Source organism: Schistocerca serialis, chromosome 1 (genome assembly GCF_023864345.2).
Source record: "Schistocerca serialis cubense isolate TAMUIC-IGC-003099 chromosome 1, iqSchSeri2.2, whole genome shotgun sequence".
Lineage (NCBI taxonomy): Eukaryota > Metazoa > Arthropoda > Insecta > Orthoptera > Acrididae > Schistocerca > Schistocerca serialis.
This window is the reverse complement of record NC_064638.1, coordinates 870,300,558-870,323,854: the sequence shown is the minus strand read 5'-3', so window position 1 is coordinate 870,323,854 and position 23,297 is coordinate 870,300,558. Positions and strand designations below refer to the sequence as shown.

The following is a 23,297-nucleotide window of genomic DNA, read 5'->3' as shown; positions in this document are numbered from 1 at the left end:
AGAGGACAAATGTAAGGATGTAGAGGCTTATCTCACTAGGGGTAAGATAGATACTGCCTACAGGAAAATTAAAGAGACCTTTGGAGAAAAGAGAACCACTTGTATGAATATCAAGAGCTCAGATGGAGACTCAGTTCTAAGCAAAGAAGGAAAACCAGAAAGGTGGAAGGAGTATGTACTGTAGGACAATATTATGGAAATGGAAGAGGATGTAGATGAAGATGAAATGGGAGATACGATACTGCGTGAAGAGTTTGAAAGAGCACTGAAAGACCTGAGTCGAAACAAGGCCCCGGGAGTAGACAACAATCCATTAGAACTGCTGCGGGCCTTGGGAGAGCCAGTCCTGTCAAAACTCTACCATCTGGTGAGCAAGATGTATGAGACAGGCGAAATGCTCTCAGACTTCAAGAAGAATATAATAATTCCAATTCCAAAGAAAGCAGGCGTTGACAGATGTAAAAATTACCGAACTATCAGTTTAATAAGTCACAGCTGCAAAATAGTAACGTGAATTCTTTACAGACGAATGGAAAAACTGGTAGATGTCGACCTCGGGGAAGATCAGTTTGGATTCCGTAGAAATATTGGAACACGTGAGGCAATACTGACCTTACGACTTATCTTAGAAGATAGATTAAGGAAAGGCAAACGTACGTTTCTAGCATTTGTAGACTTGGAGAAATCTTTTGACAATGTTGACTGTAATACTCTCTTCGAAACTCTGAAGGTGGCAGGGGTAAAATACAGGGAGCGAAAGGCTATTTACAATGTGTACAGAAACCAGATGGCAGTTATAAGAGTCGAGGGGCATGAAAGGGAAGCAGTGGTTCGGAAGGGAGTGAGACAGGGTTATAGCCTCTGCCCGATGTTATTCAATCTGTATATTGAGCAAGCAGTAAAGGAAACAACAGAAAAATTCGGAGTAGGTATTAAAATCCACGGAGAAAAAATAAAAACTTTGGGGTTCGCCGACGACATTGTAATTCTATCAGAGACAGCAAAGGACTTGGAAGAGCAGTTGAACGGAATGGACAGTGTCTTGAATGGAGGATGTAAGATGAACATCAACAAAAGCAAAACGAGGATAATGGAATGTAGTCGAATTAAATCGGGTTTTGCTGAGGGAATTAGATTAGGAAATGAGACATTTAACGTAGTAAAGGAGTTTTGCTATTTGGGGAGCAAAATAACTGATGATGGTCGAAGTAGAGAGGATAGACTGGCAATGGCAAGGAAAGCATTTCTGAAGAAGAGAAATTTGTTAACATCGAGTATTGATTTAAGTGTCAGGAAGTCGTTTCTGAAAGTATTGGTATGGAGTGTGGCCATGTATGGAAGTGAGACATGGACGATAAATAGTTTGGACAAGAAGAGAATAGAAGCGTTCGAAATGTGGTGCTTTAGAAGAATGCTGAAGGTTAGATGGGTAGATCACATAACTAATGATGAAGTATTGAATAGAATTGGGGACAAGAGAAGTATGTGGCACAACTTGACAAAAAGAAGGGACCGGTTAGTAGGACATGTTCTGAGGCATCAAGGGATCACAAATTTAGCATTGGACGGCAGCGTGGAGGGTAAAAATCGTAGAGGGAGACCAAGAGACGAATACACTAGGCAGATTCAGAGGGATGTGGGTTGCAGTAAGTACTGGGAGATGAAGAAAGTTGCACAGGATAGGGTAGCATGGAGAGCGGCATCAAACCAGTATCAGGACTGAAGACCACAACAACAACAACAACAACAATCCTATAGTCCTGACTTGGTACCCAGTGACTATCACCTGTTCTCTCGTTAAAAGAACATTTGGCCGGAAAGCGATTCAGCTCCGACAACGAGGTGAAAGAAGAGGTTCATAACTTTCTGAACAGCATGGCGGCGTGCTGGTATGACATGGACATACAAAAACTGCCACAGCGTCATCAGAAATGCATCGACAGAAACGGTGATTATGTCGAAAAATAGGTAAATGTTCAAGCTGTAAACTGATGTGAACCATTGTAGAAATAAACAGGTCTATGTACTTGTAAAAAAATAGATCATACTTTTGGGATTACCCTCGTACACTTCTCAGTTTCGACATTTTATGAGAACCGATACCCCATTTCAGTCTCTGAAACTAATGTTCTGGTAATTACTTTGATGCTGCTTAAAATCAGAACAAATGAAAAAAAATGGGGTTGGTAGCGGGGGAGAAGTGGAAATTCTGTTCCTCATCCCTATAGTACCCACATAGTTTAGAATAACTCTCATATCTTTCTTTGAAACTTTTTACTCCTTTTTCTTCCTTTTCCTTGTCTTTCCCAGTTTTTCTTCCCTTTTTTTTTAATTTTCGTATCAGTGTTAGTACAGTCTGATACGATAAAGTACTCTCATGTGTTGCCACTACTTGCTGTGAGTAAAATATAAAGTCGGGGTACCTCCTAATATCGTGTCTGACATCCTTTAGTCCGGGGTATTGCAGCATCTCGACGTGACATGGTCTCAACAAGCCGCTGGGAGTCCCCTGCAGAAATATTGAGCCATGCTACCTCTGAGCTGTCCACAATTGCGAAGGTGTTTCCGGTGTTGGTTTTTGTGCACGAACTAACCTCCTGATTATGTCCCCTCATCATTTCTTCAGTTCCATGTAAAAACAGCTCGCACCATTATGGAGCCTTCACTAGCCTGCACTGAGACTTGTTACAGCCCGATTCATGGCTTCATGGAGTCTGAGCCACACTAGAACCTTACCATCAGCTCTTGTAACTGATATCAGGACTCATCTGACCAGGCCACGGTTTTCCAGTCATCTGGGGTCCAACCGATACGGCCACGAGCCCAGGAGAGGCGCTGCAGGCGATGTCTTAGCAAAGACACTCACGTCTGCAGCCTGCTACCACAGACTACTAACGCCTCATTTCGCCACATTATCCTAACGGATACGTTCGTCTTACGTCCCACATTGATTTCTGCGGTTATTTCATGCAGTGTTGCTTGTCTGTTAGCACTGACAACTCAAGGCAGATGCCGCTGCTCTCGATCTTTAAGTGAAGGCCGTCGGCCACTGCGCTGTAATGCCTAAAATTTGGTAATACCTGAAATGTGGTATTCTCGGCACACTCTTGATACAGTAGATCTCACAATATAGAAATCCCTAGCGGCTTCCGAAATGGAATATCCCATGCGTCTAGCTCCAAATACCATTCCGATTTCAAAGTCGGTTGATTCCCGTCGTGCGGTCATAATCACATCGGAAACCTCTTCACTTGGATCACCTGAGTACAAATGACAACTCCACCAGTGCACTGCCCTTTTATACCTTGTGTGAGCGATACCACCGCCATCTGTATGTATCCATACCGCTGTCCGTTAACTTTTGTCACACCTGTGTACATATGCCTGTCATGTGAGATGTAAGGTGTGCGACTTGGTGATAGAGACGAACCAGTCTGGCCCCATTATATAAGTAGTAAGTGATGGACCATGACGTAGATTACTGCGCGGAGTGGCCGCGCGTTTTGGGGCGTCACGTCACGGATTGCGCGGCCCCTCCCGCCGGAGGTTCGATTCCTCCCTCGGGCATAGGTGTATGTGTTGTCCTTAGCATGAGTTAGTTTAAGTAGTGTGTAAGTTCAGGGACCGATGACCTCAGCAGTTTGGTCCCTTACGAATTCACACACATTTCAACATGACACAGATTATATAGAAAATGAACAGATTTGAGAGATAATATGTACTATTAACTCTAAATACATTTCTATTAGGAGACGTGATGGAATCTTCTGCGGAGATTTGGTCAACAAATCTCTGAACAGGATATAACGTTTTGCAAACTTTGGGTTTGCTACGGCACTTACGCGCCCGCCGTGTTTTGTTTTGCAGAGAAGTGGCTGACGCTTCGGCCCACCGACGACATCGCAGGCCTGGAGGCGGAGCGGGAGGACTCGATATCGTGCGTCGAGTGCCGGCCGGCGTGCACCGACACCGCCTACAGCCTGCAGTCCACCTTCTCGCCCATCATGGCCCACCACGACCACGGCTCCCAGTTCCTGTAGGTTCACGGAATTATGTTGTTTACAAAACTAGTGAAATTTCCCAGGACAAGCAATTCGTGTGAAACATAGCTTGCTTTTGAAATGTCATGAGGTATTCGGCCTGGTGGCGTCGTCCAAATGGTGCTATATTTTGGCAAGTTGACTTGTCATCTTAAGGAGGTTCTGATTTTTTTTCTTTATTGTATTTTCCCTTTATACAAACGTGGGCCGGCAGCGGCGTACAGATGCCGCTCTTCGGCCAGCAGAAAAAACATATAGCGAACATGGAGACATAGAAAACGAAATACATGAATGTTAGAAACAAAAGACACACGCAAGAATAGTAACGAAGGCGTTCGTTGGAAGGCACTGGTTTCAGAAACAAGGTCCACAGTGCACACAAACGAAGGTAATCAGTTTTACACTCGAATGAAGGAGCACACCGAAGACAACACTAACTCACAGAAACAAAGAAAACACCGTTGCACTAAACACTGGTGACGATCTTTGGCACAGAAAACACTGAACACACTTGATGAGATGGGGGGGGGGGGGCTGCCACTTGGTGTAGGGAACACAAGGGGGGGGGGGAAGGTGGGAGAGAAGCCAGTGGGAAAGAAGAAGAGAGAGGGGAGAGGAGGGGAGGGGAGAGGGTAGGGTCAGGTGTGGAAGCCCATGAGGGGGGAGGAAGCGGGAAAAATGGGAGAGGGGAGGGGGGAGGAAGAAAGGATGGTGAGAAAGAGAAGCGAGGGAGCCCTGGAGGAAAGGGGGGAAAGGGGAGAGGGAGGGGAGGATTAGGGCTGGTAGGAGGGGTATGTAGAAGGAACGAGGACATCATCAGGTAGGGGGAGTTGGCAGAAGCCACCTTGGGCAAGGGTATGGAGAGTGTGAAGATGGAGATCAGGTGGGATGCAATGGTACAGGCATGGCAGTTGGGTGGGGTGGGAGAGGATGGGAGAGACAACAGGTGGGGAGGATCAAGCTTGTGGGAGGTGTAAAGGACCCGTATCCATTCGAGGAAAATGAATTGCAGGAAGGGAATCAAGTTGTATAGCATCAGCATATGGATGGGAGACAGATGCAATAGGTGAGGCGGAGTGCATGGCATTCCAGAATTTGGAGGGACTTGTACTAGGTGGGAGGGGCGGATGTCCATGCAGAGTGGGCATAGCAAAGGATGAGGCGGATGAGGGATTTATAGGTGTGGAGGATGGTGGAGGGGTCCAAACCCAATGTTCGGCTAGATAGGAGTTTAAGGAGACAGAGTCAGGTATGTGCCTTGGCTTGGACTGTCCGGAGATGGGGGCTCCAGGAAAGGTGGCAGTCGAGGATGACATCACAGTACTTGAGGGTGGTGGTAAGGTTAATGGGACAGCCATATATGGTAAAGTAAAAATGCAGGAGACAGAAGGAAGGGGTGGTGTTGCCTACGACGATTGCCTGGGTTTTTGAAGGATTGACCTTTAGCAGCCACTGGTTGGACCAAGCGATGAATAGGTCAAGTTGGCATTGGAGAAGGCGCTGGGAGCGTTGGAGGGTGGGGGCGAGGGCAAGGAAGGTGGTGTCATCAGCATACTGGAGAAGGTAGATGGGGGTTGGGGTGACAGCATGGCCACCGTATAGAGGAGGGAGAGAAGAGGGGAGAGGATGGAGCCTTGGGCACACCGGCAGAGGGTTAGAAGGTATAGGAGTCTGTATTGTGGAGGGTAACATAGGAAGGGCGATGAGAGAGGAAGGAGGCGATCAGTCTTAGCCACATTCTAGATTGAGGGAGACGAAGATGGTGGAACGACAGGAATTCAGTTGGTCCGAGAGGAGGTGAGTGAGATACAGGAGAAGGTCATCAGCTGAGAAGGAGGAGCAGAAGCCACATTGGGTAAGGGGGAGGAGGTGCAGGTGGAGGTGTTGGTGGATGTGGCTGGTGAGGATGAACTCCAAAACCTTGCTGAAGACCGAGGTGAGGCTGAGAGGAAGGCAGGAGGAAACATCAGGAGGCAGTTTGTCAGGCTTGGGGAACATCAGGATCCGGGAGGTTTTCCACAGGTCGGGGTAGAAACCAGTAGAGAGGACCACATTATAAAGACTGGTTAGGATGGTAAGGAAGGAAATGGGACCCTCACAGAGATGGCGGTAGGTGACAGTCGTGACCGGGAGCGGTGTTGCATTTAGTGTGAAGTGTGGCTACCATGTCTTGAGTGGTGATGGGGGTGTTGAGTTCCATGTGTGCAATGTTGTCCAAGTACTGGAAGCCAGGAGCGAGTAGAGGGGCAGAGGTGTCGGTCCGATCGCGGACGTCGGGGAAGAGGAGAGGTTCTGATGAATGACGTGTCTCATATACCCACTCTCTCTCGCTGTCGATTTCGGGTCTTTGGTACCCGTGGTGGCACGGGCGGTGAGGTGGGTTTGGATGTACGCGGCCAGGACAGGAGTTGTGGCCCGCAGTCTGTGTGTCCCCAATGGAGGTGTCAGAACACCGCTGATGCGGAGGCAGCCAGTCTAAAGCCGTCCCCAAACGGGACGAAGCAGCTAATGTGGATGTGGACTCGGACGGGACATCCGACCTCACAAGAGAGAGCGCTGTGCACGCACGGGACGACCTGGTTAACGTGACTCTGCTCTCAGAGCACTTCAACGGTCGTTATTTGGCTCTCAGATCACACGGTTTCTTTACGAAAATGACGCACGTAAAATAAATTCTGGATTCGTCGATGACTTGAATAGCGAACATTACATAATAGTGTACAACTATCTGTGATACATACTAGTAGGAGTTATTCGTTAAGTCAAATTAATTTTCACCCCATTTTCGGTTTTAAATGGAATATGGTTAAGCTATAGTGTCTCATGTCAGTTTGCTCATGCATAATATCCATATTCTAGGTGTTGCATTGACTCCCAACACTCTGAAATGACGTATTTCTTCACATATATTTCGAGATTGAGATTCCTTTCATAATTTCATATGAATGGAAAAGGATATATTTTTCGAAGATTCTCACCATCATTGAAAGAGACGTTTACCGGCGAGATACAAACCTGAGGAAGTCCGTAAAATCATGGATAGGTTATATATTTCGCAGAATGTTTCATAATACCAAAAACTTCGTATGTAACTAGTGTTTTCCTGCTGACATAGACTGGCAGTCACGTTAAGATTTCTAGACACTGGGGAAACATTCCAGAATTGTAGAAAATTCATTATTCGTAATAAATAACATCGATTTTTGAGACAATACTTCTATTAAAAAAATTAAAAAGACCCAAAATCTTATAGAAAACAAAATCTTAAGAAAAATTGAAGGGAGTGCACACGAACCTGCTACCGTTGTCGTCACAGCTCATGATGCCACAACGCTTCCAATTCCTTTATTACATTTATTTTTCGTCTCTTCTTGAAATGAGTGAAGTTTTCTTGTAGTAGCAGAACAAAGCCTACAACGTGGGTAAAATGATACAGGTAAAATCATAAAGCAAATAAAAATTTCTATTGTGTGAAAATTGGGCGATGTTCTTAATAAAATAAAATATTTCTGGAAAACGTAAGTAAGTGGACTGGTAGGAAGATATATTTGCTCAGCAAGGGTGACAACATAGAAATTTCAGCAGTCAGTATCAAATATTCTGGAATGAAGTTGCGCTAGAATATTGTTCACACCCCAGGTATTTGGGGGTCACTTTCGACCTTACACTGACCTACAAGGAGCATTGTCTTAAGGTGAAGCAGAAAGTATCCTCCAGAAACTGCCTTCTTCGGAAACTGGCGGGATCGAACTAGGGTACACATTCACAAACATTAAGAACAACAGCTCTTGCCTTATGGTATTCTGCAGGAGAGTATGCTAGCCCAGTGTGGTACAATTCAGTACATGCAAAGCAGGTTTATGTAGCCTTAAATGACAGCTGTAGGATTGTCACAGGCTGCCTAAGGCCAACCCCCACGGACAAAGTTCAATGTCTCGCTGGAATTGCTCCATGTGACATCAGAAGAGAGGTCGTCACTGACATCGAGAGGCATAAATCAGATACAGTGACCTCACATCCACTCTTTCGACTTCAGCCTGCCAAGCCAAGACTGAAGTCCAGGAAGAGTTTCCTAACGACTTCACAGCCCTTAGAAGGATCAGCTGCGGCTACGCGACACACCAAGTGGAAAGAAAGATGCCTACACCTGTCAAACTGGATGACACCTCAAGAATCCCTACCGCATGGACACATGGAGAAGTGGGGCAACTGGAAGTCCTTGAACAGACCACGAACGGAAGTCGCAAGATCGAGGGACAATCTCCTTAAATGGAACTTCCAACTGCCAACTGCCAACACAACACTGTGCGAATGCGGTGAATTACAGACAACCCGGCATCTCTTCAAATGTAACTCATGCCCAACCAGCTGTAGCATAAAGGACTTAACGTCTACAGCACCCGATGCTACAAAAGTTGCCCAATTCTGGGTGAATACTGCATAGTTTTCTTCGTATGTATTGTATATGTGTCCATTTTAGTGTACCTCTGACACGAATAAAGATAGAAAGCTTCAAATATTCGGTGATGAGGACGAAAATAAGGAGAACAAACAGAAAAAAAATCCAAGTCATCGTTCAATATGCCCTAGACAAGTATGTTCCGAATAAGGTTTTAAGGGATGGAAAAGATCCACCATGGTTTAATAGCCGTGTTAGAAAAGCGCTACGTGAACAAAGAGCACTTCATCTCATATTCAAGAGAAGTAAAAACCCAGCTGACAAACATAAACTGAACGAAGCGGAAATGAGCGAAAAGAGAGCAATGAGAAGCGTTCAATGATTTTGAAAGTAAGACGTTGTCAACCGACCGGAGTAGGAACCCTAAGAGATTTTGGTCTTATGTAAAATCAGTAAGTGGGTCAAACTCATCTATTCATACTCTCAGCGACCACACCGTCATCGACACGGAAGGTAACAAAGAGAAGGCCGAAATACTGAATTTGGTCTTCCGAAGTTGTTTCACCGCGGAAGATCGTAACACTGTCCCTCCTTTCGATCGTCGTACGAAAACCGAAATGGCAGATACTGAGATAACCGATCGCGGAATTGAAAAGTAGCTACAATCGCTTAGCTGTTGTAGAATTATGGAACATGTTTAATGCTCAAGAATTATGACGGTTTTGGAAAATGAACATGAATTTTACAAACAGAGATACTGCGAAACTTAGCTCGCTCTGTTCCTGTGTGAGCTCCACAGTGCAGTGGACAACGGAGCTCACGTTGATGCTGTGTTCCTTGATTTCAGGAAAGCATTTGACACCGTCCCGCATTGCCGTTTAACGAAAAAAATGCGAGCTTATACAGAGTATCGAAGCAGACCTGTGACTGGATTAAAGACTTTCTTGCAGGTAGAACTCAACACGTTGCTCTTGACGGAACAAAATCGCCAGATGTAAAGTTAATATCCGGAGTACCATAGGGAAGTGTGATAGGACTGTTGTTGTTCACAGTATATAAAAATGATCTAGTAGAAAGCATCGGAGGCTCTTTAAGGCTATTCGCAGACGATACAGTTGTCTATACCAAATTAGCAACGCCAGAAGATAACAAGAATTTGCAGGCTCTGGCAGTTGACCCTGGACGTAAATAAATGTAACATATTGCGCATGCATATGAAAAGTGGTATTAATTTTTTCATTACTATGAAAAAGATAAAAATTTGCAATTTATATCTACAATATTTATTAGCTTTTCATAGTAGTTCTGAGATCGATAAGAAATCTAGAAATCCTACAAAAACATAGTTCACAAATTTACTGCAAAAATGTCCATAATTATGAACCATCGAATAGTTGGAATCGGTAAGTAGAATTGACCCCCATAGGTCAATTCTAGTTACCGATTCATTAATTAGATCGTTTTCATTCAGCGCCCTGCATCGCTAATGCTGGAATTCAATATGGTGTTAGCCCACCCTTAGCCTTGACAGCTTCCACTTTCGCAGTCATGCGTTCAATCATGTGCTGGAAGGTTTCTTGGGGAATGGCAGCTCATTCTTCACGGTGTGCTGCACTGAGGAGAGGTATCGATGTCGGTCGGTGAGACTTGGCACAAAGTCGGCGTTCCTAAACATCCCAAAGGTGTTCTATAGGATTCAGGTCAGGACTCTGTGCAGGCCAGTCCATTACAGGGATGTTATTGTCGTGTAACCACTCCGCCAAAGGCCGTGAATTATGAACAGGTGCTCGATCGTGTTGAACGATGCAATCGCCATTCCCGAATTGCTGTTTAACAGTGGGAAGCAAGAAGGTGCTTAAAACATCAATGTAGGCCTGTGCTGGGATAGTGCCACGCAAAACAGCAAGGGGTGCAAGCCCCCTCCATGAAAAACACGACCACACCATAACACCACCGCCTCCGAATTTTACTGTTGGCACTACACACGATGGCAGTTGGCATTCACCGGACATTCGCCATACCTACACCCTGCCATCGGATCGCCACATTATTTACCGTGATTCGTCACTCCACACAATGTTTTTCTACTGTTCAATCGTCCAATGTTTACGCCCCTTGCACCAGGCGAGGCGTCATTTGGCATTTACCGGCGTGATGTGTGGCTTATGAGCAGCCTCTCGACCATGAAATCAAAGTTTTCTCATCTTCAGCCTAACTTTCATAGTACTTGCAGTGGATCCTGATGCAGTTTGGAATTTCTGTGTGATGGTGTGGATAGATGTCTGCCTATTACACATTACGACTCTCTTCAACTGTAGGTGGTCTCTTGTCAGTCAACAGGCGAGGTCGACCTGTACGATTTTGTGCTGTTCATGTCCCTTCACGTTTTCACTTCACTATCACATGGGAAACAGTGGACCTAGGGATGTTAAGGAGTGTGGAGAAATCTCTCGTACAGACGTAAGACGCAAGTGACTCCTAATCACCTGACCACGTTCGATGTCCTTGAGGTCCGCAGAGCGCCCCATTCTGCTCTTTCACGATGTCTAATGGCTACTGGGATCGCTGATATAGAGTATGTGGCAGTAGACAGGAGCACAATGCACCTAATATGAAAAACGTATTTTTTGAGGGGGGGGGGGGTAAGAATACTTTTGATCACATAGTGTTCGCGCGGGTGGTGTGTACGTATACGAGCGCACATTGATATCCGACAATGTCTTCTGGATGTTTCACTTTTTTACCAGGCAATGTAAACTTTGAACAAAAAGAATTACTAGTAACTTTGCCGGTGATTTGTCTAGGAGTACCCATTACTACTCCACATATTGTAAAGTCTGCTATTTTGTCTGAAGAAAGGTGCATAATCACACACAGCTGGCACGCTTGTGAAATTTGGAACATATCACTTGAGTAAGAAAGAACCTTAGACTGTTTCTTGGCAGCTCCATTAAAGCCGCACAGCAAAAGCAGCGGACTCAAGATCTACGTGCTGCCTCTGTTCTGGGAAAACGTCACCTTCAAATGGTAGGTTGGTGGACATTTTAGAAAGTCTCTGTTTTGTCCTGACGTGGCAATGTACAACTAGTGGCGACTGCAGCAGCAGCGTGATCGCACAATCTTATTCGGACAGAAATCCTCTAATTTTACCCCCCCCAGTGTTTCGCTAGAACGATTTGAGATCCCCCAAGCAGTTCTGGCCCAGCCTGAAAGTCCGCTCTTGCTCAGGCAGCCAGATAGATCAGACGTGTTTCCCCCCTGAATTCCTTTGGCGACCTAGGCCAGAAATTGTAAACTTTCTTTTCTATGGTGTTCATCCACCGCTCCAATCAAGACTGGCTGGCAGCCTTTCAATTCATCCTGGGACGCCAAAATGTAATCTGAGGACGGAATAAATTCCTGACGGTCTACAAAAGACTTAATCCTCTCTCTGAACATTGCCTAAAGATGCCCAGACCTTATCTATCCTAACATGGCACCTCGTGTAACTGCACTTTTCATGGCGTACTGCAGTGAGTGAAGTTCGCAATCGCTCTTTCGTTATGTAATGGAGTGTATGGTGTTTTAAATCTTCCTCACGGACACTACGTCAGATGTTTTGTGATCTAGTGGAGCGTGAAGTCGTCCCTTTAATAATCAGACATAACTCATTATCATTATCACAACTGATTACTGGGATATGTGTTACAATCTTATTCTAAACAACGACAGTTGAGACATTAATACTCATGTCTTTTACAGGGAAGGCATCGAGCTGAAAAACCACAGCGTTTTCCACCTGTTCTTCGGGAGTTCCGATTCTGTGCGGCTGAAACATGACACACTGTACTACTGGTACGATCTCATGAGTGAGTACAAACATAACGCCAAGTTTTCTGAGAAAATGTTGCAGTCCTAAAGTTCTTTGATATTTTGTTGCCGGAATTAATTCTTCTTATTTAAATAGTGCGCAGAATTTTGTTCCCATTGCCATTGTACGATTACTTTTAACAGAAATCAAAGTAGGCCCTTTTGTATTAAGATACCAGCCCCATGTACTTACCTTACTGACGAAAGAAATCTCAGACATTTAGCTGCAATGGGGCAATGAGCAAGCTGATGGACGACAGACGGAAATTGGTGCTAGATAAGGAGTCGAACCTTGATTATGGAGTTTACGTGAGCAGTCGCCTCGACTGCGCGTTCCCCGTCTGACCCAAATCTCTACACGTCGCAAGCTGCAGACCAGCGCCCCCTCTCCATTAATCCATTTGCTAGCAGCCTAACCGTATTCGCACAAGTGTTCGTATACTGTTGTGCATTCGCAATGAAACATCGTAACGGCGTCTGGCGCATATAGACCGGGTGAAGAAAAAATGCCATACTTGAAGGTGCGATTCCTCATTCCAATTCAAGACAAAAGTGTATCTAGCAAAACCTAGTCCCGTCAGTAGGTTTAATAGAAGTGCGATTTAGAAAACAAGGCTCTGGTAACGCTGTAACTGCGTGCAGTGTGGCCAAGAACGGGTACCATAAACTCTGGACTGCACATGTCAGTGAGATGAGGCAATATACAGACCCGCCGATGTTCGAGTCGCCCTTGCGCCAAATATTTTTTCTTTTTCAGTTACAGTATCAAACTGCATACAATTTACACCTTCACAATGCGGAATCTAGTTCATTTCTTTCTGTTGCAATTACCTTTATCTAAACTCTAGCTGGGTGAGATGGGTGTTACGATTAATCAAGGTTCAAAATGGTTCAAATGGCTCTGAGCATTATGGGACTTAACATCTATGGTCATCAGTCCCCTAGAACTTAGAACTACTTAAACCTAACTAACCTAAGGACAGCACACAACACCCAGTCATCACGAGGCAGAGAAAATCCCTGACCCCGCCGGGAATCGAACCCGGGACCCCGTGCTCGGGAAGCGAGAACGCCACCGCGAGAGATTAATCAAGGAAAACCCCCAGTTGGCAAACGGGGCCAAAATTAGTTGGTTACTGTCGAGTTGCAATTTACAATTTCTTTATTGATTACTTCAACCATTAAAAGTCATTTCTTTATCACTTGATCAGGAACAGATCCAAAAAAAGCTAGTAGGCATGAGTGCCTTTTCAAAACAATTTACTTTACAGTTAACGGCCAAGCCATTTTACTTAAAACCGAGTTTGATAAAACATTTGATAACAAATCAAAATTTTCCAAGTAATGAAATTAAAAAAAACTTTACTTTACCGTTAATAGCCAACCCATTTTACTTAAAACAGACTTTGATAAAGTATTTAATAACAAAATTAAAACTTTCCACGTAATGAAACAAAAAAACACCAATTTGCATACAATGTCGCTACCGAACATGTAGGGAGGCAACTTCTTTTAAACTTTGGCACAACAAAATATTAAATTACATGGGCTCGCTAACAGGAATGCAGAACTAGCATTTTCAAAGGATGCCAAGTAGATTAAAACAATCAAAGATACAGTCATTCACCTTTTACAATAACTAACAATCTTAAAGCCACGTAATTTTAAAAACCCACCAACGAAAGGCAAACTTAACCTTTTTAAACAATGGCCAAAAACAATCAGAGAAAAACACAGCCATTTAACATTTTACAATAACTAACAACTTTAATACCATGTCCTGCCACCAAAATGTCCTGGGATAGAAATAATTAATCTACCGGGTGTAAGGGCGGCCACAATTGTCTCCCGAAGGATGCTCAGGCTAGAAGCGGACTAACAGACCCACAACGCCTCACATTCAGCAATCACATCCTCACGCGAGGCCAGGGGAGGAGGAGGAATCAAATCAGGAACCATAATCCCTGCCCAAAAATACACTTCCTCCCAGGCAGTATTAATAAGAAGATCACTGTCTATAATTACACCGGCGACAGGGATAGGAAATCCGAACGCAGGAGGCCACAAGCCAGAAAAGACGCTGATTGCACAAACCAAAATTCTTCAATTAACATCTAAACTTTTAACCAACTTAACTTGCAGTTTATCAGAGAAACAGCAGGTGAACTCCAATGCAAAGGTTCCTCACACCCGACCGTGTACAACTGGGCACAGTCACGCAGCCACGCGCTCTGTCACCGGAGCCATCGTCTTCTCTGCACCCACGGCGGCGAAATACCACTCCTCCGGTTAGGCGAGTTACTAGTCCATCATTCCCGCCCCCAGACCGAAAATTTAAAGACTTCCGTTGCCGCTCCCACCAAGTAGTGACTCGGAACCACAGCCGTGGCCCCCGGGTGCTCACAGCAAGAGCTTACAGCCTTGTCCCGTCAACGAGTCCCACCCGTCTCGCACCGCCAGGATAAACCACGAGGCTTCTTGGAACAACAGCCAACTCTCCACCGCCACCCCATCCCGCGGTGCCATCGTACGACATTCTCTAATTCCCGATTTTAAAAACCGACCGACCGACCGACTCGTCACCGCTAGGCAACAAACCGGCCATCCCCCCATCTTATTCCATTACACAAGGCTAATAGGAAGCAACGACTCGAAGATCGATAAGACCAGACACGTCGCCAGAGGGGAATCGCAACAGAATCGTACGCAGCATAACGATAAATATGAAAGAACCAATTAACGATGGAATGGAAGGACTCAGAACTTGAGAGCCGACACACGGCTCACTGGGCTACGCGGCTTCGCTCAGGGAGTTGATACGAGATTGTGTGGTAGTTGGAATAAAAGGACAGAATTTAAAGCATAAGAGGCAAAAGATTATATTGAAAATATATTCTAACTATTTACAATACTTGTTTACATTTTGTTATCTGGGGTATATCTGTACATTTTTTTCGAAGTTGCTATTCGAGAGCAACCTACGTATAGTTGACCGTAGACGAGCAGGAATCTTCGAGGTTGATGGCGCAATATTTTAGAGTTTGCGCTTGCACTTTGGTAATTGTGAAACTGTAGGCTAATTTAATTGGAAATTGCAGTCTTTTAAATTGGAATGCTAGTGCAGTAGAGATCAGTGGTATTCTGGGGATAAATAGTGTATGTCCTTTGTACTTTCCAGTCATAATTTCGCCTTCAATGATGTTCTTCGATGGCTGTTTAATGATCATCCTTGTTCTAGTACATACTTTTGGAGAGTTGAGACTTCTGAGAAGTTTGTTCGGAGACCCAATTTTAAATCTAAGGCAGTGTAATGGCATTTATGGGACTTGCAAAGACTTTAGAAATTCTGTACGGACGTTCACACTTTCCTCAACGTTTACCATCCTGTCGAGTATTTGTGTATTCTCCCTTCACTGGGAATTTTCTTTTCAATATTAAAGTTGATGTCGTCGACGTACTATTTTTATTTACTAAAATTGCCGTTTCAAATAGCTAGTCTGGATTGGTATAGTTGTGAACAATGTTTGGAAAAATTTGGTCGATGAGTTCGTTTTCAGGATGGCCATGTTGCAGTAATTACTGCTGGTGTTGACTTGAGGATAACTGGAAGTGTTCATCGAAAATTTCCTTAGAATATGAGTAGAGCTCCTGCGATCACTTCAGAGTTTCCTCACAAGTTTTGTAATGTTCTGTCCATGGCTTCGAGTGATTTTTTATGTATATGTGCGTTCGTGACGGCCTTGCCGCAGTGGATACACTGGTTCCCATCAGATCACCGAAGTTAAGCACTGTCGGGCGTGGCTGGCACGTGGATGGGTGACCATCTAGGCCGCCATGCGCTGTTGCCATTTTTCGGGGTGCACTCAGCCTCGTGGTGCCAGTTGAGGAGCTACTCGACCGAATAGTAGCGGCTCCGGTCAAAGGAAACCATCATAACGACTGGCAGAGTGGTGTGCCGACCACACGCCCCTCCTATCCGCATCCCGTTGGGCCACTTGTACCCTGAAGACGGAGTGCTTTTGTGCATTCGTACCGAAATATACTTTTAGCTTGCCTTAGAAGTTCATCCCGTCCAGACGCTCTTGAGATTTTACATACCGGGAATTGTTCTTCGGCGATGTTCAACGGTATTTGTAGAGCGGAATGACAGTTCGTCTTCCTTCTGTAAGTATGGCTGCAATACCGGATGATGCCAGTACAAGTGCGATGTGATGTTTAGCACGTTATTTCCGCCAGCATTAGATTTGTTAGAAACTTTTTCCCAGTACCGTCTGATGCGGCCAAGTAAATAATTCCTTCAGTGGTGTTGTCGATCTGGTCCATGATAACGCTGTAAATCTCTTTTTGTCATTGAGAGTGGTTTGTTGTGAGCAATGTATTGAAGCAGTTCGTTGACTTTGAAGTCTTTTTCCTTTGTAATTTCGAAGTTTAGCACACTGATAGCATCTTTTCGCGGTTCTTACATCCCAAGTTAGTCGTCTATTGCTAAATATTTATCTTCCAGGCGAATGAGTGTTTCATTAAAGATGTCATCGTTGAATTCGATGGTCAGTTCAGGATCAATTTAACGGATCTGGTGCAGTATGTCATCACTCATATCCTCTCTGGAGGAGTCCCAAACCTATTTTGTATTCGATGGTTTACATGTTGTTAGAATTATGGCGAACAAGTTTCTCAGTGGTCAGCTAAGCCTGTGAGTGAGGCTTCTTGTAGTGTTAATCCCCAGCGGTGGTGGTTTTGCAGTAGTCGTAAGCATTGGAATGCTTCTCTGTACATCTGGCAGAGGTAACCGTCAACAGTCTTGAAATCTGTGAAACTTGTTGGTCTCCATATTTCGTGTAGCAACATCCGACCATAGAAACATTCGGCGTTTTTCAGATGCACGGTGTATACTAGGCCTAGTGCATCAGTTCTCGTGATTCATGGATGATCTTCCACTGTGATTCCTTGTTTTTGTCTTTGAAAGATTTTCTTGCTGTGTTCCATGTACAATAGGTAGCGGCTTCGACATATAGTAATGTTTTCGCGAATAGATCCGTTCAGTACAGTTGGTAAAAAGCTGTTACTTTTGTGTTCTGATGTGGTTCTCTCACAATTTTTCTGGCGGTGTCTTTTGTTAAGTAAACTCTCTGTGCATTCTCCAAATGTAATGCTAGATGTTACACGGTTGGTTCGTGTTCGTGTATGGAAAAACCGAAAATCCGCCATGTTGCTGTATCTTCCCATTTATTTATGTTCGCATACTTACTGACATATTTGATGGATTTCACTGATTTGCAGTATTCTACGTTTATGTGTGCTCGGAACATTTTGGAAAGTAGTGTGTTATATAGTACTACCCATTCGTTCTCTATTTCCAATTCGTCGCTGCCTCCTATTCATATTTTTGCTATGAAGTCACCGGTTTGTGATAGCCATCAACTCCGGTTTGTGTGTTGTCCAACTATGGTTTTGGATATTCTTTTGTACATTTTTCATCACTCATACATGGCGAATTAGATTTAATGGCCTGCGTGGTCCGTGACTCATGTTTTTCACTACTACGTCGTACAGTTCCGCATCTTCTTGTGGGTTGAAAAAGTCAGTTTAGGTGAGTTTGTCGATATCTGTGGGATGAATTCTGTAATACAGGCATATGAGATAGAGTGAGTGAGGCAGTCATCTTTTTTTTTTTTTTTTTTGCCATTCTATTGTGTACATGCAGCATCTAACAGTGCCAAATATGCGGTATTTTGACTTCAATAAACCTGATTTGCTTTTGTCGGAGAACTCGGGCTAATATGTCGTGTCGATGCTTGGGGACAACTAAGATACGGATCTTAGTTGTTCTTTGATTTCTGGCCACGACAAGTTGCATGTAAATATTATGAACAGGTCACGTCGCCATTTTTTCTTATGTAGATCATGGCATCTTGAGTGCATTCGTGCCTGTGTCTCCGTCTTCTTACGTATGAGGAGGGTAAGATTTTTTTGACATTATCATTTGACAGGCACTGTTTCGTCTCTCAAAGCTGCACGACCGTTCGTTGTATTTATTTCGCCTGTTTCGGTCAGTCATTGCCTAACACTTTCATTGAAACTCTTAACTGTCTCAATAACGCAAGAAATGTTGTCTAATGTCCTGCACAAGGATATAAAATGTTCGTTCAAAGACCTCTTTTACAGCTACCATGAGCTGCATGTAAACATATTGAATTGTCAGACCAGCATTTTGACACACAACTCGTCATCAGAGGCATATGACCCAGAGGATATATACATATCAATAAATCTATTTGCTTTTCTTATGTATCTAAACTTAACTAAACTCCACCCGAAGAGGCCTTGCAAGGCCCAATGGATTCCGACCGGCCGCCGTGTCCACCTCAGACCACAGGCGTCACTGGATGCGGATATGGAGGGGCATGTGGTCAGCACACCGCTCTCCCGGCAGTAAGTCAGTAAGTCAGTTTACGAGACCGGAGTCCTTACTTCTCAATCAAGTAGCTCCTCAGTTTGCTTCACAAGGGCTGAGTGCACCCGCTTGCCAACAGCGCTCGGCAGACAGGATGGTCTCCCATCAAAGTGCAAGCCTAGCCCACAGCGCTTAACTTCGGTGATCTGACGGGAACCGGTGTTACCATTGCGGCAAGGCCGTTGGCTTTCTTGTGTATCAGATTATATATATACTATTTTACAGGTAATTCATGGTGTACGGCAAGATGTATTTTGACATATATTACAAGCTGTGGAGCACCCAGCGTAAATGAAATAATAATAATAATATAAAGAGAGATCAGAAAGTTTCTGTTTGAGGGCGCTGCTGGTGCGTATATGCAATGTAGCACGACTTCTATTTGGATGTATAAGCACCGACATGTAGGCAAGGGATTAGCGTGACGGTAGTGCCTTGCCGATGGGCATGCTGTAGATGTAAAACGTGAACTATGCCAACGTTATCACTAAACGCGTCGAAACAGGACCGACATGTTATTCTTCTCTTGGCTGCTGAAGGACCAACACCGGTAGGCATCCATTGGAGAATGAAGAATGTGTATGGGGCAGCACGTCTGTCGAGTGGTGCGAGAAGGGTTGCTGCTGTTTCATGATAAAGCACGTTCCCAAATCGCAAATGCCGTAACGCAGAAGTTACGCCAACTCAAGTGGGGCTTGAGAACATGTCCTATAGTCCCGGTCTCTCACTGTGTGATTATCGCGCTTTCGGTCTCTTAACAAAGGCTTCGAAGGGTCGACGAATCCTATCGGACGAGGATGTACAACAGCAGGACACGGTGTTTTAACAAAAGGATATCTTCAATCTGGCGAGTTGGTAGGACGATTACCTCAGCGCTCATAGCTATTTTGCCTGATAGGCATACCGATTCTGGACTGTACAGCATTCGAACGGAAACTGTTTGATCGTCCCTTATGATGATATTTCTGTATGACATTTAAGGTACTTTTTCTTTTGTCTTTTTTTTTTTTTGAGAGGTTGTTTAAATAGAGCTTTCAGAGGAAGAAGAACACAGCTGTCAGGTCTGTTCTGTTTTGTGTGACATTACTAAGCACAGCCAGAACAAAAGCTTACACCACTCCCGTATGCCGGTAGTCTACATTCCTGATAGTGTTATTCTATTAAGTGCAGCTAATGGCTGTAGAAGGTCACTATCCAGTGACAAAGACGGCTACTCCATTAGGGAGTGTAAATAACAAAAAAAAAAAAGATACGTCACCTCAAAAAGGGTTATCTATTGTTCATCATTCAGATGATATTCCACAATATGATGGTGTGCTGACAAAATGTAGCATATGAACTAAGGTCAATTCTCTGTATGAAGCTGAGTGCTTACACACGTCGGTATTAAATTAAGTTTGCCTCTGTGTACGCCAATACTGAAATTTCTAATTCGATCACCTTTTATTGCAGGTAACTTTGGTGGACTTTGCGGGCTCTTCGTAGGCTTCAGCCTCATCAGCATAGTTGAATTTTTCTATTTCTTTACTATACGTCTTTTCTACATCATTCAAGAAGAGAACAGCAAACGTTCAGCTCAAAATGGAAACCAAACATATGACAGAAACATGCTGAGCCGGAATTACAGTTTAGCTGGTCAAGATGTAAGAAAACAGTTATACTGGAGAGAAATGGTACCTTCTAATGTACAGATATACTAAAGATAAAAGTATGGAGTACTTCTACGCAGCATAGCTTACTGAGATTTATAACATGTCAACGTCTAATTAAGAAACATGGATGTTCCATATGCCACCAGCATTCTTATAACATGGAGTCTTCATCTCCACCTCTTCCTCTTGTTTTCTTCGTAGTAGGCTCATATTGTTTGTAATTTATTGCATTCTCTCTTAGACTTTCAATAAGGGGCAATCAAGTCTACATCTACATCTACATCTACATCCATACTCCGCAAGCCACCTGACGGTGTGTGGCGGAGGGTACCCTGAGTACCTCTATCGGTTCTCCCTTCTATTCCAGTCTCGTATTGTTCGTGGAAAGAAGGATTGTCGGTATGCCTCTGTGTGGGCTCTAATCTCCCTGATTTTATCCTCATGGTCTCTTCGCGAGATATACGTAGGAGGGAGCAATATACTGCTTCACTCTTCGGTGAAGGTATGTTCTCGAAACTTTAACAAAAGCCCGTACCGAGCTACTGAGCGTCTCTCCTGCAGAGTCTTCCACTGGAGTTTATCTATCATCTCCGTAACGCTTTCGCGATTACTAAATGATCCTGTAACGATGCGCGCTGCTCTCCGTTGGATCTTCTCTATCTCTTCTATCAACCCTATCTGGTACGGATCCCACACTGCTGAGCAGTATTCAAGCAGTGGGCGAACAAGCGTACTGTAACCTACTTCCTTTGTTTTCGGATTGCATTTCCTTAGGATTCTTCCAATGAATCTCAGTCTGGCATCTGCTTTACCGACGATAAATTTTATATGATCATTCCATTTTAAATCACTCCTAATGCTTACTCCCAGATGATGTATGGAATTAACTGCTTCCAGTTGCTGACCTGCTATTTTGTAGCTAAATGATAAGGGATCTATCTTTCTATGTATTCGCAGCACATTACACTTGTCTACATTGAGATTCAATTGCCATTCCCTGCACCATGCGTCAATTCGCTGCAGATCCTCCTGCATTTCAGTACAATTTTCCATTGTTACAACCTCTCGATACACCACAGCATCATCTGCAAAAAGCCTCAGTGAACTTCCAATGTCATCCACAAGGTCATTTATGTATATTGTGAGTAGCAACGGTCCTATGACACTCCCCTGCGGCACACCTAATTTACTCTTACTTCGGAAGACTTCTCTCCATTGAGAATAACATGCTGCGTTCTGTTATCTAGAAACTCTTCAATCCAATCACACAATTGGTCTGATAGTCCATATGCTCTTACTTTGTTCATTAAACGACAGTGGGGAACCGTATCGAACGCCTTGCGGAAGCCAAGAAACACGGCATCTACCTGTGAACCCGTGTCTATGGCCCTCTGAGTCTCGTGGACGAATAGCGCGAGCTGGGTTTCACACGATCGTCTTTTTCGAAACCCATGCCGATTCCTACAGAGTAGATTTCTAGTCTCCAGAAAAGTCATTATACTCGAACATAATACGTGTTCCAAAATTCTATAACTGATCGACGTTAGAGATATAGGTCTATAGTTCTGCACATCTGTTCGACGTCCCTTCTTGAAAACGTGGATGACCTGTGCCCTTTTCCAATCCTTTGGAACGCTACGCTCTTCTAGAGACCTACGGTACACCGCTGCAAGAAGGGGGGCAAGTTCCTTCGCGTACTCTGTGTAAAATCGAACTGGTATCCCATCAGGTCCAGCGGCCTTTCCTCTTTTGAGCGATTTTAATTCTTTCTCTATCCCACTGTCGTCTATTTCGATATCTACCATTTTGTCATCTGTACGACAATCTAGAGAAGGAACTACAGTGCAGTCTTCCTCTGTGAAACAGCTTTGGAAAAAGGCATTTAGTATTTCGGCCTTTAGTCTGTCATCCTCTGTTTCCGTACCATTTTGGTCACAGAGTGTCTGGACATTTTGTTTTGATCCCCCTACTGCTTTGACATAAGACCAAAATTTCTTAGCATTTTCTGCCAAGTCAGTACATAGAACTTTACTTTCGAATTCTTTGAACGCCTCTCGCATAGCCCTCCTAACACTACATTTCGCTTCGCGTAATTTTTGTTTCTTTGCATGGCTTTGGCTAATGTTTATGTTTGCTGTGAAGTTCCTTTGCTTCCGCAGCAGTTCCATCTCTTACGATCTTGCTTGGCACATACTCATCTAACGCTTATTGTACGATGGTTTTGAACTTTGTCCACTGATCCTCAACACTATCTGTACTTGAGACAAAACTTTTGTGTTGAGCCGTCAGGTATTCTGTAATCTGCTTTTTGTCACTTTTGCTAAACAGAAAAAACTTCCTACCTTTTTTAATATTTCTATTTACGGCTGAAATCATCGATGCAGTAACCGCTTTATGATCGCTGATTCCCTGTTCTGCGTTAACTGTTTCAAATAGTTCGGGTCTGTTTGTCACCAAAAGGTCCAATATGTTATCGCCACGAGTCGGTTCTCTGTTTAACTGCTCAAGGTAGTTTTCAGATGAAGCACTTAAAAAAATTTCACTGGATTCTTTGTCCCTGCCACCCGTTATGAACGTTTGAGTCTCCCAGTCTATATCCGGCAAATTAAAATCTCCACCCAGAACTATAACATGGTGGGGAAATCTACTCGAAATATTTTCCAAATTATCCTTCAGGTGCTCAGCCACAACAGCTGCTGAGCCAGGGGACTGTAGAGACATCCAATTATCATGTCAGAGCCTGCTTTAACCGTGACCTTCACCGAAATCATTTCACATTTCGGATCTCCGTCAATTTCCTTCGATACTATTACACTTCTTATCGCTATAAACACGCCTCCCCCTTCACCGTCCAGCCTGTCTCTGCGGTATACATTCCAATCTGAGTTTAGGATTTCATTACT

The 23,297-nt window shown here is 44.1% G+C and overlaps 1 protein-coding gene and 1 pseudogene across 1 annotated transcript in view; both read left to right on the top strand.

The window, feature by feature from the left end:
* The window catches only part of LOC126441766 (sodium channel protein Nach-like), a 193,252-nt gene that overhangs the window by 81,553 nt on the left and 88,402 nt on the right, over positions 1-23,297 (top strand). Inside the window, 5 exon segments of the mRNA XM_050090691.1 lie at positions 3,868-3,985; positions 4,850-4,860; positions 7,863-7,902; positions 12,181-12,287; positions 20,195-20,385. Coding sequence (XP_049946648.1) covers positions 3,868-3,985; positions 4,850-4,860; positions 7,863-7,902; positions 12,181-12,287; positions 20,195-20,385 — 467 coding nt within the window.
* LOC126419945 (5S ribosomal RNA) lies at positions 16,019-16,136 on the top strand (annotated as a pseudogene).